Source organism: Juglans microcarpa x Juglans regia, chromosome 6S, assembly GCF_004785595.1.
Source record: "Juglans microcarpa x Juglans regia isolate MS1-56 chromosome 6S, Jm3101_v1.0, whole genome shotgun sequence".
NCBI classification, from domain to species: domain Eukaryota; kingdom Viridiplantae; phylum Streptophyta; class Magnoliopsida; order Fagales; family Juglandaceae; genus Juglans; species Juglans microcarpa x Juglans regia.
In genome coordinates, this window is record NC_054605.1 from 14,607,960 (window position 1) to 14,626,311 (window position 18,352).

At 35.8% G+C, this 18,352-nt stretch overlaps 1 protein-coding gene across 1 annotated transcript; it reads right to left on the bottom strand.

Moving 5' to 3' along the window:
* Nucleotides 1-3: 3 nt before the first annotated feature.
* On the bottom strand, nt 4-4,755 carry LOC121237014 (long-chain-alcohol oxidase FAO4A-like). Its single transcript, XM_041133565.1, is given in 4 exon segments — nt 4-1,086; nt 1,089-1,974; nt 3,679-3,948; nt 4,318-4,755. Coding segments are annotated over 4 exon segments (2,421 nt in total). The 5' UTR covers nt 4,651-4,755; the 3' UTR covers nt 4-154.
* Nucleotides 4,756-18,352: the final 13,597 nt, after the last annotated feature.

The following is an 18,352-nucleotide window of genomic DNA, read 5'->3' on the forward strand; positions in this document are numbered from 1 at the left end:
ATCGAAAAGAAAAGATATCTTCATCTTATGTATGATGTACCCACCCGAGTTTATCACACTCAACAAAGGATGCTCATGCACTCAAGGGAGCCACTGTTTATTGGAGAAACAGGTAAGGTACAATTAGATAAAGTTTTGAATTATTAGTCGATTGTTATCTGCACTTCTTCCTCCTGAGAACTTCAAGAGCAGACTGTGCCGTGCAATAAGCAATAGCCTGAACGGTGACCATAGGGTTCACACCTAAAGCTGTTGGAAAGACACTTGTGTCCGCCACGAAAAGCCCCTCTACCTCCCATGTCTCCCCCATCTGGTTCACCGCTGACTTCTTTGGGTCAACCCCCATCCTGCAGCTCCCCATTTGATGTGCCGAACATAGCGGGGTCGAAAGCCCTTTCAACCGCCTTGAACTTTCCTCTTTCACGAACTTCTCAAAATCATGTGAACTAGCTTTTTTCACATTTAAGGTCTTTCCTTTGCAGTTATGGGTTCCTATTTCTTCAGCTCCGGCAGCTGCCAATATCCTCAGTACCTTCTCTAGCCCTTTCTTTAGGTTCTCTTCATCGCTTTCTTCCATTTGGTAACTGATTGAATTTGGTGAAAGCACTGTTCCTGAACCTTTATCCCTTGCTAATGCGAATATATGGGCAGTTCTCGAAAACTTGCACATTCGACGTCTCATATCTGTTGAAGAAACCCATGGCATTAGCATGGAGAAAGTACCGGGGTGCAATGAAGGAGTCTGTATCATTGCACCATAACCAGACCCATCAAAATTCGCAGCAACGGTGGACATTGCTGTCATTATCCCCCCTTCATAGCTCTTCTTCTCTGCCTTTGGCCAAACGTTGGGCAAAGGTGTATCTGGAAAATAGCCCCACGCCATTGCCACTGGATGAAGGTGCAAGTTCTTTCCAATGTTTTCATTCTTCAAGCCACTTTTTCTCAGCAATTCTGGTGTACTGAGTGCACCACATGCAACGATAGTCACCTTAGACTCCACTACACAAATTTCTTTTGCTCCTTTATGTTTAAACTCGAAAGCAACTCCAGTTGCTGTCTTCCTCTTCCTTTTTTCCTCCTGTTCAATACTTTGATGGCCTCACAACCGGGAAGAATTGCACCATTGCCTGAACTTACCAAGTCTACAAGCCATGTCTCTGAGGTACCTTTCTTTTTTCCATCCTTGCAGCCAAGACAGCACCAACCACAGTAATGATCCGCCGGTGAATTTCGAGGTATGGTGTTAACAGGATAACCCAATTCTTGACACCCTCGTCTCAAGATCGTGTTGTGGAATCCTTCGTCTTGGAATTCAGATTGAACTCCCATTTTTTCACAGACAACATCCATGGCTTCTTTATATAGTTCGCTGTCAAATAATTCTAGCTCATGGGAGTCACACCAGTCGTTAATCACATGCTGAGGGGTCCGAATTGAAGCTGACCAGTTAATCGCAGAGCCCCCGCCGACGGTCGAACCTGCAAGTATTAGCATGCCCATATCAATGGTTGCCACCAAACCACCAGATAGGTACATCTCATCCATAGTTGGACCTTCAAGAAGTGAGAGATTTTTCCTAGCACAATAACTTCCTTTCTCCAAAACAAGCACTTTGTATCCTGCCTTTGCCAGAACACCAGCAATAACACCACCACCTGAGCCAGAACCAATCACAACTGCATCACATTTGATGACCAAAGAAGGACAAGACAAGCTGGAAGGATCTGTTTTCCCACAAACAACTGAGGTGGGAAATCCAAATCGTCGTAGAGTATCTACATTCATGTCCCGAGGGTTTTTTAGATTAATGATGCCTCTGTAAAGGGGTCCATAAAAGTCCTCTACACCACCATCTTGATCTTCTTTTTCATGTTCTCCATAGCCAGTTTGTTTCGATGTCTTGGACAGCTGTGGGTCTGGTCCAGCATACCGGATTGCTTTCCATGAAATGTTATCATTCTTCTCATCCACCTGAAAAATTATAACTTTTCCCATCAGATCAAAAGATTCTCTGTTTGGATTTAGAGATAATTTCATCTCATTTCATTATTACGATTTTTTTAAATTCTTATACAGTAAAAAATTTAATTTTTTCAAATCTAAAAATAATAATAATATTAAAAATAATATTTTAACAATATTTTATTCAACTTATATAAAATTATTTCATCTCATCTCATGTCACTATCCAAACCAGCTCTAAGGATAAGGTGGGTCAAAGATGTAATATTCATTATCCCTATACACAGTATATTTTTTTTTTTCTTACCAAATATGTGGTGTATGAGTAAAAGAATTCTTTTAATTTAGCAGGAATAAAACAAAAATAAAATTAAAAATCAAATATAGTTTGTAGCGTAGAGATAATGAATAGAATGGCTTCAAAGATATTCTTAAGTTCATGTACGTTTGTCGGGAGATCTATCTCACCCAGCAACGAAGAATAATTAAAAAATAATAAAATTTAAGATAAAACAGACAGTATTCATCTTAGTAGGTCAACATAACGAACTTTGAATTAATTTATTTCAATATTCCTACCGACTCTACACAGCTTTAGGGTGGTGTATTAAATCAAATTCTCAAGTGCGAGGCATGCATGCATGAACAAGGTCTGGTAATTAAAGCACGGAATTAAGGTATTATATGCAAACAACCCAAACTTGTTGTCTGTATTTACGTGCAATATTTTTATAAAAAAAATGCTACAAACACAAATGGATTATATAAAAATAAATTTATAAACTGACAGTGCTTTCATGTGATCAATTAAATCTACTTTATAATAAAAATGACTTTTACTTTTATATATATAATCTATTTTCGACAAAAAGTATTTCTTTTTCTATAATTATTCAGAGACTAATTGCCTGTCAAAAGAAAAAGGGTTGAAAAACAAAAGAAAACGACTCTAAATGTTTAAACAGCTAAATTTTGAACAATCCTGATCAGTGGTCACCAATTTTTTTTTAGGATTGCTACATCTATAGAAAAATTATATAAAAATAATTTATAGAAATAATTCTATAAATTGACGTGAATTTATTTGATCCATTAGATTTATTTTACAATATAAATAACTTTAAAATTTGACAAATCACATCAAGTCTGATCAATTTGTAGAATTATTTTTGTGTAATTACTTTGTGATCAGAGTATTTTTTTTTTTTTTTATTATTTAAATATTGCCATGCGGTGGCCGCTAACATATTTTTATACGGTGACGCAATTGTTTGAATTTTACGAGTGGTGGTGGGAAAATGAAGGGTCGAAAGTAGGTTAATTATTTTAATCTTAAATATTTAAATATTCTTGCTTACTTGAGACAAATAAAAAACGTAAAAAATATTTGTATTACGTATATATATATATATATATATATATATAATTAAATTGCTGGGTGACATGATCATGAAGAGATCGCTATTTTTATTATATATTGATAATCTTATCGTAATTGACTATAAAATTGATTAAAAATTAAAAAAAATAAAACAAAGAAAATAAACAACTAGAAACGTCATGCGCGCAATTAATTAATATACATATATAGATTAGGAAACATTAAATATATATACACGCATGCATACATACATATATATATATTTATTTATGTTATGTGGCAATTAATAAAAGGAAATAAATATTAAATTAATTAATTAATTATCTAATTACCTGAGTGAAGAAAACATATAAAATGAGAAGCTTCATGGTCCTGAAGAGCATTCTCAGAGTATAGAAATAACTGAGAGACCATGAGAGCACTATTTCTTCCCGTTTCTGCCTGGATACCTGAGAAAATCTTTGAAAATATGGATACTTGCTTGAAAGGCTTCCTCTTCCGCATAGTATCAAGGTCCCAATCCATGTCGATAGCAGGAATAACGATAATCGGATCAACCACTTTCTCGGGTGTTCCAGTCTCTCGCTTATCAATCCCCCTAGCTGCATGCATCCGATCATCGATCATCATCATCAACCAAATTGCAGATCAAAACAAAATAACAGATCGATATATAGAACAGTAGTTCGTAATTTTTATCTTTTTCCTAAAAACTCCGCAGATTCTCTGTTGATCGAAAGAAATTAAGGAGAAAAACATGATGTGATGCATATTTTGAAAATAAGACAAGATCATAATTTCTGGTGGCATCAGTAGTACTAGTACTTAACACGATAAGATTTTCAGCGCGAGTGGCATGCATGCACGAAGCAGCTTGAAAGTTGGAACAAATATATATGTGGAGGATAAATTCATCAGGAAAATCATGAACATGAACAAGAAATTAGATTTCAAGGAGTACCGATCCCTACACATTCTGGAGTGCCTGCCATGGAAGCACAGGTGGCGTAGAACTTGACGACGGAATCATCGGTAATGTCGTCGGAGACATCAATGGAGGGCAACAAGGTGTCGCAGAGAGCAGTGAGGGAGTCCATCTCCCAAGAGGAGAGATAGTTAACGTAGGGCAGACTATAATAATCTCGATCATGATGATGATCTCCTGATCCTCCAACAAGATCATTAATCACTTGTGTCTCATTAACGTTACCTACCTCTATGACCGTCATGTGTTTATCTTGCTTTCCATTAGCCTTTGATGCAGGCAGCCTAACATCTCTTGCACCATTAATGTTTGGCTCCATGCTTGGCTTCAGATCAAGCTTGATTTTCAGAATGAATGAAAGAGGAAGCTAGTTTATATACATAATACATATATCATGTGTGTGTACATGTACATGATAATTAATAATTAATACTAAAAATTATGAGCTGCTAGCCATATATTTCCAAAAAATGAATAATATAGAAACAAATATATATTTAGGGATAGATCTAGAGAGAGAGAAAGAGAGAACACGTAGTGGTGATGACCAACCAAATTGTAGATCATCAACACCCACAAATCTTGTGGACGATCCGTCTCTACTAGGTCTAGGATCCAAATCATAATTAGAGAAGCTGAAAAAATAAATTAAAAGCAAAAACTTAGTTTAAAAAATAACTAGACTATATTAAAAATTTAAAAGGCATCAACTCAGATATAAAAACAAAAGCTTAGAAATGATAAATATATGTGTCTAGATTAAAAAATTATAATACACCATATGACTGTGTTCATGTATCTACATTTCGAAAGTATCACAAGTACAAGTCAAAACCCCAAATTCTAAACAATACAAGCGCAAGTCTGCAAATCTTTTCTTTTTCTTTTTCACTAGACAATTTTTAGCTTCACAAAAGTTTAAAACTCAAAACATTTGTATTAGCATGCAAACCGGGGCTAAGACCAAGTATAACTGTACTATAAGTGATTCAAGTATTAGAAGCAACTAATACTATTAAAACTTTTCCAACTTTCAATACAAAATAAAATAAACAATTCAACTTTTTCAAATTTTAAAACAAAAATAATATTAAAAAATATATTTTAACAATACTTTATTCAACTTTTTAACTTTAATTTCAACTCATCTCATCTCATCTACAAAAACAAACGAGCCCTAAGTTAAATGCTTGATGGATTGTTTTTCCAGAAGATCAAGAATACTTCCGAAAAAATGGCACCAATACTTGGGGACTTCTTCATAAGTCGGTATTAAAATTTTGTGTATGGCATTTTACATGCATGGGGAAGCAGTCAGAGATACATGACAACATTACATTCTGATTCAAAGAAGAAATGTTCCCAGCGTCGATACCATGAAAAATCTACTAGAAAACCCATCTAAGGGATCAAGCCTCAATCTATAATGTCTCAAGTGAATTGCATAGTATTTATTCTTGACAAAACTATAAATAACGATATGATGTATTAGATAATAAAACCGTGCAAGAAATGGAAACAAATTCTAAAACAACAAAAAGGGGGGGCCAATTCCAAAAAAATACAAATACAAACGCAATTCATCTCAAGGGAGAACTATAAACACCTCTTTATGGAAGATCATATGATTTGAGAGGGGGGTAAGAGATATAGCAGCAACATAACAAATGCTTGCTACCTGGACTTTCTAAAATACTCTTCTTCCTCTTTTGCTGTCTGTTTTTTTACTGAATATGAGCATCTAGATTTTACAAAAACAAAAAACCTCAAAGATATGCGATTTCAAGTTATTAATTGAAGAACAAAAAGGAAACAATTGCCATTGGGAGAATTTTACAAATACAGCATACCTAATTCAATTCACATAGTAGAACCAACCAAACAATAACATCCAGGTAAGAGAGAGAGAGAGAGAGAGAGAGAGAGGCACTTCATAGACTAGCCAACTGAGGAACTGAAATGAAAAGACCTAGAGGAGGGAAACAGAGAAATATTATCATATATTCTCCTTTTTGTTTTAATTTTTTCCAATTTAAAACCCAGGATCATTCAAACTAAAGTTTGGTAAAACTCAAAATTGGTAGCTGGACAAGGACAGAATACTCCTATATGGTATATACATATGACGATCAAATCCAAGCCATTGACAGCAAAAACAAAGCAATAAAACACAAATCATTCATAAAATCTCATACACATTTTATCAAACAAATTGCATGCATACTGGTTTGCACAGTCTGTTGCCATCAACAATATTCACTTTTTGCTACATTTCCTTACAACAACACAACTTCACAAGAATCACAACAATTAATCCCAAAACAACTAATTCTAGGCAACCCAACAACATGGAAAAAAAAAACATAAAATTAAATCAATTTTAGGGCTCGGAATCGGAAACTTACCAGAGGCTACAGAGGCTGGCATGAGAAGTGAAGGGGAATTGAGTGTTGTGCATTACGGAGGCGCAAAGAGGAACGACAGCAACAGAGAGGGAACGAGGCGGCGAGGTTCATTGGTTCAGAGTCTGAGAAAAGAAAGAAAAGAAGGAATAAGGGAAGAAGGAAGAAGGGAAGGGGGTCCGACGTTTTGGACCCTCCTGTGTGATGAAACGACGTTGTTCCACATTAAGTGGAGCGACGTTGTTTAATATTTTTTTTAAAAATCTAGATGTAAAACGACGTCATTTTGCATCTGAATTTTAAAAAAAAAAAAAAATCCGAACTTCGACAGCTTACTCGGAGCTACTCCAAACTCCGACTTCGATTTTAGACCACTTCGACTCCTTCGGAGTTGGAATCGAAGCGGAAGTCGGGCGGAGTCAGAATTTTTGGAAGTTTGTCCAGCCCTACCCACAACTGATTGAGCAGCTTAAACACAAGAGGCAGATACATAACATTAAACCTCAAACAGAGGGATAAAAAAAGCATTCATTGAGAGTCGTGTGAAGATAATGGAATTGGACAAGGATTCTTCCATACATTTCGTTATAAAATCAGAGTCTATATATAGACTTTACAAAAGAATCGAAAAGAATATTGTTGGATACAGGGCACAGTAGAGAATAACAAACACTATGTTCTTTGCAGTGCTTATTCTAGAGTCTGTGATTGTTGTTTTGAGCGTGTGTTGTTGGTCTGCTGTGTGACAGACTTGATATTAGGAGCACATATTCTAATAATTCTCATGATGCAAACGATCCATGCCAAGTAATAGAAAGCTTTCATGCATGATTGTATACATTCAACCTGGGCCAAGCAGAACTAAGAATATCCCAAACAAATCACATGAGGGTACCTAGAAATCTAATACCCACATCAACACGTCCACAAAATGCACGTATACAAAAAAATCTCATGCCAAAAAATTCATGATTTCAAACTCAAATGCCTAGAACTATGTTCTACAAAAAAAAAAATGGCAATTTTTTATACTGCAACAAGCACGGATGAAGGGGGAGAAATATACAAATTCGTTGCAGCCATACCTGTGGTGACGAAAGGTAGCCAAGAGTCTCGGTCGACAAATATGCACTTCCAATTTGCTCAAAATCATTGAAAAACCCAAATGCTTCAAATCCACAATTGGAGGGCACCCAGTTGGATGGGGAGGAGAAGACGATCGTGGGTTTCACTGGGAAGGCTAACGAAGTGGAGGCAACAAAGCTTGGGAGTGATTGAAAATGCTGGTCAAGACGTGCGGGGGTGGGTATCACAACGATGGTACTTACTCGGGGATGGAGAAGAACATAAGAGTTCGTTGAGAGTGAAAGTACCGGGAATGGCTAAACAGGTTCCCAGGGGGACAGGGGATAGAACAATCCGTGCATTTTGAATCCCCAAAGATCAATTGCGACGATTGTTAGCCCGTCATAAGATGTTTTTCCTTTTTGTAGCAAAAAAGATAATCACAAGATTCTTAAAAATCGCTGCAAATGAGTCACGTAAGGAACTACTCTATCTAAATCAAAATTCGGGGTTTATACTTTATAGGATGTAATGAAAATAAAATCGACGCTAAAAGTTACCTATTGCAGCGATATTATTTACAACAAAGGAAAAATCGCCACAATTGGTCCTTTTTCTTGTTTTGTGTGTGTGTAACTTGCAACTTGTTTAGATACGCGCACAATATTTAATTAATTCAACCTCTTATAAATAGATCATGGATAAATATTGTGTTAATGTCCTATTTCACACACCTTGAGACCAAATTCCGACAACTCAGGTTTTCTAGAATGAGCCTGTAAAAGATGAAGAATGAAACATCTAGGAGTGGACGGCCTTGGGGTCGGGGAGCCTTTGATGCCAAAGTTAGTAAATATTTTTAGAAGTTTGCAAGTAAGTAAAGGAGATTAAGAATTAGAGAGAGGTTTTTTATACATGAAGTTAGCTACTTATACCGTGGCATGGGGAGGGGGTGCAAATTGTCTCTGTCTCCACAAAGTCTGTGTCTTCCTTATTGTTTCTATTGTCAGGCCTCCTTTAATGCGGCGTGACTCTGTGTCAGCTCCATAAATGTGGCTTGGTTCCCTAACCACGTGTCAGGTCTATACGAGCCATAGATGATCTGATGCCGATGGATCGAGGGTCTTCCGTATTTTTCGTTGCGCTCTGTGCATGTCTTTTACATTCTAACATATCACATCAAGTCACGTTAGTTTCTAGATTTACTTTTATGTAATTTATTTGTAACTAATGTATTTTTCTATATATATAAAGAAAAATGCTATTTTGCCCACTCAATTTGCCCCTTCATTTTGACACCTCATATATTTTAATTTTTTTACTTAATAGTTAAGGAAGTGACTATTAGTATATTGATTTTTTTTATATTTTTTTAAAATATTTTAAAACAATAAAAAAGTATGAAAAAAAAAATTGAAAAAAAAAATGACATTGCTGTCACTTGGAGCAGCTACTCTAGTAGCACCGCTCATATACAAAAGTGGATATTTGTACAACCAAAGTTGAGTTTCCAAATCGGTTTGTGGCTCTTATTTATTATTATTGTTATTATTATTTTAAATTTTGAAAAATTAGATTATTTATTATATTTTGTTTAAATATTTAAAAAAATTATAATAATTTGATAAGATAAGTTTATATTATATCCAAATCGACCTTAATTTTCAACATAGCCAGACCACAGACACGCGATCAACCTAGCTCCTCGTGATTTGGTCCCAAAAAAAAAATTGCAAAATAATCCTGGACCTAAACCTAGTCAGCCCAAAAGCTAACCGAAACTTACTAGCATTTATGGTTTTTTTTTTTTTAAGCAAGTTAATTTCATTAAACAGGAAAGGTGTACATGAGGAGGGGGTGGGGTTCCCCAACAATCGTCCCAAAGCAATAGAAAACAATGCAAAATAGTGATACATGATGAGGGCGTGAGGTTTATTTGGGACAAATATCTTGGTCCCCTATCCTACAATAGGATGTCGTCTTAAATAAAGACGGAAAAATGTTTGCAAAAAAGCGAACAAGAACTACCGCTTGTGATAGTAGTTCCTCTGCTGTAAGCGGTAAAGGTGGCGGGTGCATTGTCACAATTTTTCTGGAATGGATTTTTGGAGAGATTCACTATCTCTCTTACAAGAGCACTGGTTAGGGAAATCAGTAACATAGAGCAGCCGAAATCCAAGTCGAGTCGGTGGCAGCAGACCAACACAGGTGGTGGCGACGCGTGTAGGACATGCGCCACCTGAGGAGATGAACGAACGAGCATATTTGAAGGACCTAAGGCCTCTGAAACCGGTGGGGCCACGCGTGGTCGCCAAAGTCCCTCTAGTACGCAGTTGCGACTGAAAAACCTGCACGGTTGTGGCCGCACGTGCATCGAACTCGCTGAGCAGAAGTGCATTCTTCTTCTGCAAGCATGAAGATCGACGACCAAAGAGGCTGAACCGGTGTCGCGTGTTGATCGGAGGTTGTCGGAAGGCAATAGATTGGGGAGGATAGGTGCTAAGGAGAGAAAACTAGAGGAAAAGTTAGGGAAAAAATACAGACAACAAACTAAATACATTGAAAAGCCTCTGGGGTCGAAGCCTAAGCTTCGAACCCCCTCCACCCAGTGAAACCAAAGGGTCGGTAAACTTCAGAGAGAAAGAGAACTAGGAGAGAGAAAGAGAACTTCTGCAGAGCAACCTTTTTTTAGCATTTATGGTTTAGGTGTAGGTAATATATGTAAAGTTATATATATTTTATTTTTAAGAAAATATTTTAGCTTCAACATGAATATATAAAAATAAACGAACAAACTAATGTAATTTGATATAGTACGTTAGATTGTAACATTATTTTTTATAAAGTAGATCTAACAGATTCTAAGAAGTCACATCAATTTATAAGTTTATATTGTGTAATCTCTTTATATCTGTAGATTTTTTTTTTTTTTAATGTTATATTCCTTCAATTCGATCGGTTTCAAGATGGTTTATCTCTGATATTAGTTCCACTATAAAAATAAAATAAAATGTGACTTGTTTTGGGGACAAAAAGCTCATGATATTCCTTTTGAATGAGTTGCCTACAAGAACAAATTAAAACATCTGTTGGGTCACGATTTGTTCGTGCATGCCACCCTATACTTTCGTTGAATTATCCATTTAACTGGATTCCAGAAGGTTTTCACTTTGCAATCGTGTGGATGGAGCACAAAATTAATTAAGAAAATTCAAAATTTAAAATAATAATAATAATAATACTAAATATAGTTTTAGGATATATAAATCTTGTGCACTCCCTTTAAAATAAAAATGAGCTACACTATTAAAAATAATAATTCTTTCATATCAGTACTAGATTTATCAATTTTTTAAAAAAAGAGTACATGATCAGACATACATATCTTAAAACTATAAATATCATTTCTCTAAAAAAAAGAATAAAATATCACTTCTCTTTAAAAGAAAAAAAAAACAATATGTATCTCTTTCCCATTGAAAGCCCTTAAGTTATTTTCCTAATATATTTATTACTTAATTTGCTTAATGTTACTAGACTCATTAATTTATGTATCTATATTTCTTTTATTTTGTGAATTTTTTTTTTTTTGTGATTAAATATTTTTCTATTTGAAGTTATTAAATTCTTTCCGAACGTAAGAATTTATTATTTCAATTATTATAGTCAACTTCTAAACTTAGTTTAAGAAACAAATTAATTAATTACATGCACCAATATTTAATATTTAATCATGATTATAATGAGGACGTCGGTCTTAATTAATCACAGGGCCACATGCTATATACGTAAGTAAATTAACAAAATTCTCCACTCTTGACTAGTTTTTTAATTAATTTAGGCCTTAGAGTTAGGGTGCTTATGTGTATCGATCAACTCGCCTACTCTTCTGTCAAATAATCCCTCAAGTCTTCCAAATCTAAAAATCACTAGGAAATATCGACCGCTTCGTAAAGAAACCCTGCATGCATGCATCCTTTGAATGATGATTAATTAATTGGAATATTATACATCAGTTACTCTTTATTTTCGTATTTTATATTTATAACTTTTTTTATAAGATATTAGGTATTTTCATAAAGTGTAAAAAATTTTTTATAAAATACGAAGTATAAAGTAATAAATAGTAAATAATGAGAAAATTTTTTTATTAATTAATCATGTCAGCAAAAATAGTTATCTCTACACACGATTACCATCATGAAAGCAGAACTAAATTATGTTATAAGATTGTGATTGACCAGGAAAGTATATACATATATATATAGAGAATAAAGCAAATATAGATAATGAATGCAAATATAAATGTTAATAAAGTAAATATTATCAAAGTAAATAATTTAAAATAACTTACAACTTAATTACAAAATAGACACTGAAACCAAATGGGATTAAGGAACAAGTGCTATCCAGAGAGATAATATTACACTCCGTTTATTTTTTCTGACGTAAGTAAATTTAACTGTAAGTCTCGTTATGTTTGCCGAATCTTAATGGTGTGTTTCTAATGATATTTTGTGACTTGTAAAGTATGCATAGTATTTTAAATGTCCTGGAAACATTTATATGGGGTATTTCTAGTATTATTGAACCAAGCCTAATTTTAAATAAGACAATTATAATATTTTTGAAGAGTTCCTAAAATATTATAATTGTAGGAAATCATTTTAATATCATTTTATTAAAATAATTTCAGTTATTTAAAATGTTATGTGATTTAAATTATGTTGAAAACTATAATGAATTAAATGATTTTATTCTCTTAAAGATATTAAATAAGATTTCATCATTTTATTAATGATGAAGGAATATTATTTTATAAACTAAAGTTTAGTTTAAATAATATTATATCTTAATTCCTCTCAGTACTTTTAGTTAAGTTAATGTTTACACATTTTAAATCAGTGTTTTAATTTCTACCGTTAGATCGTTTTGAAATTCCTAAGGTGAAAGGCCTGGATTAAATACCCAAGCCCTCTCTCTTTCTCCCTCACTTTTCCCCTATCTCTCTCTCTTCCCTCTCCCTCACGTGTACGCCCCCTCTCCCTAACCGATTCTCTGATCCTCCAGCCTGGCGCCGCTGTGCACCGCCCAGCCTTACCGCCACCGCTGGTGTCTCCCCCTCATGCCGGCGAGTACCTTCCTACCACCGATGAACCATACGGTAGCCTCCTTCTCCCTCTTCGTCGCACACACGTACATTACCCATAAATAGGTCTCACACGGGTTTACCACCACCAATAGCCCTAACACCGCTGTCGTTAACCATTGCCACCACTGAGCACCACTATGAGCTCCCCTTGGCCTCTCCCTTCTTCCTCTTCTTGACCCGAAGCCAGTAGCCTCTCCTTAGACCTCACGCATGTAGTTCCTCCACACACAGGTTCTCTATACCCACGGCTGAGCTCCGCCTCCCACGGCCACCGCACCACCACCAAATGCTTCTCCTCCCACCGGCACTCCCCTAGCCATCCCCATGTCCAGCCGAGCCACCTAGCTCCGCCACTCTCTCACGGACTCTCCCTCGTGCACGACCTAGATACGCCGTCGTAGGCCACCATGCCGTCTCCACCTCGCCACCACAGCTCCACCATCAATCCCCTAACTCCTCCATGGCCAGCTCACGACTAGCCAAGCCCTCCCTCTGATTTCCCCTATTTGAGACCCACGACCTAAACTCTTCCACGAGCCGCCGTGTCTCCAACATGTGCCACCTCGAACTCCACCACAAGACTGTCACCCGAGGACCATGACCCAACCCTCTTACGCATACATCCACACCCGTAGCCATCTTAAAGGATCCAAACAGCCACTGTACGTGGATTAGCCACCACGTACGACCCTTCCGACGTCATCAACCGTGATGGTCAGCGAACAACGCACGGGTCAACCCAACGTTGGTATAACCCTTATATCCCTCGTTATTTATGTTAGTTGATCGGTTAGGTTGTGGACTGTGCTATTAGTAATTGTAGAGTTCGTTGTGTAGTGAAGTGTTGGACATATTTGTGTAGTGTGTTGTGAAGTGTGGGTGTGAAGTGTATGTTGTAGTAGTGATGTGGCGTAACGTGTATGAAGGGAGTACACGTGGAGTGTACTCCATGAGGTGAAGCGATACACCGTGTAGCGTGTTGCTAAGACAATGATGGTTGCATAGTTGATGAGCGTATAGCGTGATGAGTAATGTCGGAAACTGTGAAACAGTATCCCAAAGTAGTTGCAATGTGATCTGTAGTCTGATATGACATGTGTCACCGTGTAGTTGACTTATAGCTGAGAGTATGTGTGAAGTGACAAAATAAGTGTAAGAGTGCCCATCGAAAGCATGACGGGGGAATGTCATGGAGTGAGATGGTTAAGCAAGAAGTCGTGCTTGTGATGGGTGAGGAGTTAGCGTAAAAGTGATATAGCGGGATGTCAGGTGACGTGACAAGGTCACGGTATAGCTTGGGAGTAGTCTCGAGCTATTCGACATGACGTAAGGTGTAGTTTTGAATGGAGTCTTGTGGTGTTAAGTGTTGGGATGAACTATCAAGAGGGACGAGTAGCATGAAGAGTCATGCTAGCTAGGTTAAGAGAATGTTGGTATCGGAGTATGGCGCTTGTTTATATGAGCATATGATCAACGGGTTATATGTTGGTCTTAGGTGATAAAAGGGTAAGGTACGTGTGTAATCTGGTTAGACACATGTGCCGGATGGATTCTTCATATGTAATGAATAATATGTCCTAAGCATTGTTGCATGGTGCTTAAGCCTCAGAGCTGGCTTAAAGCAGTGTGGTGTGTATAGATGGGCATGAGAATTTACAGTGAGCTAAGATACATGAAGGTAGTGACGAATGTATTGTCTAGGATTGGGATGCGTAACTTAGTCGGTTTGAGTCATGCATCGGGATGAGGTCAATAAGAAGAGTAAGACGAATGTCTTAGTGTCTTAATCCTATGGTGAATCATGGGTTTACTTTAGTAGATGAGCACTCGAGATAAGAGCTTAAGTTTCGAAGAGATAGTGACCGTAAATAAATCCCGAAAGTTTTAGCATAGTAAATGACACGTAAGAGCACAGAATAGAATGAGAGTGTTTCAAGTGAAGTGTAGTTCTATTCTAAGTTAGTTGCTTATACATCAAATAAAGAATGACGCTAAGGTTACGTGTATGCATGTAGGTTGTCATCTGACACGCACATGAATGGACAACATGATATGAAAGCAGTATAGAGTTTAGGTAAGTATTATATTCATACTCTTCTAGAGTTTTCTAAACGATATGAAATGAAAATGAAATTTTTTTCTTTTACGATGATTTACGAAATGAAATAAAAGGACGTTTTACGAAAGCATGCTAAGTGTTCAAAGGTATACGTATGTATGACCCCTTCTTGACAACCTTTTTTTACGTAGCCAAAGTTTTACTTGTATGCATGTGAATGGATGACTATATGTAATATCTATTATATGTATTTTCTACGAGAAGAAATGTTTAGGCTTATACCTCGTGCTTTAAGCGATGCTTTGAACGACGCGAAAAAAGTATTTTAAACGTCCCTATTAACTGATGTTTTAAGGATGCCATGAACTGATATTTTATGGATGCCATGAAAGATGATGTTTAAGCTCTTGCTTTTAAATGATGTTTTTCCATGAATGAACTGCTAAATGAAAAGGACTAAAAAGGAAATGACTGAGAGGACTGAACTGAAAGAAATGACTGAATGTTTAATATATGAAAATACGTAATGGCCATATGAATGAATGGAAAGGTACCAAAGGATTGGGCAGATTGCAATACTAGGTAAGTAGTACTGGTAATGCACCCCAGTGCTGCCCCCTGGCTGAAAAGGGATTCTCAACCCATGGCCACGGGCAGAGTCCAGGTCCAAAAGACCACTAACCCCAACACATGGGGTGTAACAGTGTGTACCGGCCAAAGAAAGTGATAAGAAAGAATGTATAAATGCATCATATTCTTTAAGAAATGAAAGCACTGACGGGAAAAATATTTTACGAAAAGAAAGTCTATTTTTAAGGAAAAATCCGGCCTAGTGATGTTTTCAAATGAATGCATGTACGTATAGTATGTATGGAATGATGAATGCATGAATGAAAACCTATGTTAATATATTTTAATTGTATGAAGTAATGCTTACAAGTCATCGACTCATTTTAGTTTTTATGTATGCCCCTCTCCCACAAGAATTGAATGATCAGTACACGTCAGGACGGACACGGTCCATGGGGAAGAGCACGAAAGTCTAAGCATGAGAGTTTAATTGTATGAGAGGCCCTTATTGTAATATTAATGTTTTCTATTGTAAACCTCTTTTATTCCTAAAGTATATTTTATTTTATAACGTAGAGTCTTGCACCCTGGGTATGGAAGTAAAAAGTTTTAAAACAAACGGTAATTCCAGTCGCCTTTTCTAAAATCATTTTAGAAAAAATCTCACCTCAAAGACGAGCATTACAAATGAGAGGAAGAGATGTAATTTGATGAAGTAAGTGATGAAAATAAGTGATGCTCCACTCCAAAGTTAGGGTTCTCTTTTATAGATGAAGGGGCACTTTTACAATTATTTAAACAGTAGATAATAGTACAATGAACATTATGTGAATAGTAAAATTGACTTTTTTACTATTTATTCGCCCACTGGAAACAAACTTCTTTTGCTGCAGATGACTATCTTAGTCGAAATCACGGGAGGGTCATTTGTCTTATTGTGTCGAAAGCAAAGAAATGGAAATCTTTTAGCAGAAAGTAAGAGACCAATCGGTCTTTTGAGGACAGTAGCCTTCCATTGCTTCTTGTCGGTTGGGAGGCCAATCAATCTTTTAAGGACCGTAGCCTTCTATTACTTGTTGTCAATTTGTGCCAAAGGATCAATCATCAGATAGTCTTGGGGTGCCTTCTGAATCATATCCAAATATATTATTGTATGGATCAAAGACTGAAGCTTCAGATGATGTCTCAGACTCATTATCAGATTTATCAGAATTATCATTGTCTTCTTGAAGGGACTTCTTTAACAAATAAATCAAATCTTTTTTTTTTTGGGCCCTCAAAGAACATACTTCTTTTTGGATTTGGAAGATTTGTTTGATTTATCAATTGTAGAAGAGGAATCAACTTTTATCAATTTAGTAGTAGTGGCTTGGACAAGTGGATATCTAGGCAATGTTGATTGTTGATTAACAATAGGAAATTCCTCAATACTTTTAAAATCTAGAGAAGTATGGGAAAAGTCTCTAGAAACATTGTCAATAACATATTGTATGTGTGGATATCTATCCCACCACTTGAAAAATCAATAAAGGACCAATATATCACCATTCCGATCATAATTCCATTTCAAAATCCAATGAATCTTGTATCTTTTGCAAAAATGGAGGAAGTATGAGAATTTTAAACTGTGACGATCCAGTTTGGAGGTAATGGCATTAGTGAAACATTTAATAGCTTCTTGAAATTTTTCTTGAAAAACTTCAGGAATAGGCCCAAACTAATTCCACCATCTTAGAAACCAAAGGGGGAAATTAGTCTTGAATTTTTTTTTTATCAAAATTCAAAAACCAAGAATGTGTCATTTCTATGGTTTGGAACAATACGAATTTAAAACAGGCATCAGTATAATCAAAGTAACAATAGACAACATCTAAATGGGGAAGCTTCTTCGAAGTATAGGGTTGAGTTCACCAATCTTCTTCAGTAATAATATTTAGATGTAAGTACTATGATAGATCAATTTGGTTTTATCGGTCTTATCATAGATAGGTTTAATAATGAGGGATTCTGTTTGGAGCAGAATACTGGAGTAATACTGAAGGTTTCTTGCAGGATTTTCAGGGATCCAATGAAAACTAAGGGAAAAATATCCAGAAGCAATTTTGAAGGAATCTTTATACATGAACCTATTTGGTTCTATGTAGAACATATTTTGAGAATTTTTTTTTTAAATATAATTAGATTTGAAAGCAAGGTAATATTGGGTAGGCTTAACAGAAGTAATGGGTTTAGTATAAGGATCATAAGGAGTATTAAGGGCTGATGAAAATGAAACAGGTTTAACAGGTGTGGTAAACATGTTAGCTATGTCCAAATGAGTAGTAGGTTCATGTTTAACAAGTCTGGTGCCAAAAGTTGGGGGGAAGGAGTTGGCAATCTTCTTCCCCTTATCTTTTTTGCTTATGTTTTCTGTAGGAATTCACGAATAAGAAAATCAGGAATAGAATTATCAGTTCCTTCAATATACTCAATATCAAAATCAAATACACTTAAAATAACTTGTCATTTAGCAAAAATATGTTTAGATGTTTTCAACATCTTTTTCTAAAACGTATTTAGCACTTTTACAATCAATACGTAATAAAAAAAATTTATTTAGTAAGTCACTTTGAAATTTAGAAATACATAATAATATGGATAGTATTTCCCTTTTAATAGTATTATAATTAACATGTGCATTATTCCAAATTCCAGAGTGAAAAGGAACAATTTGTTCAAATGAATCTAGTGAAACAGTTCGTTTCAGAATACCACCATAACCAATGTCGGAAGT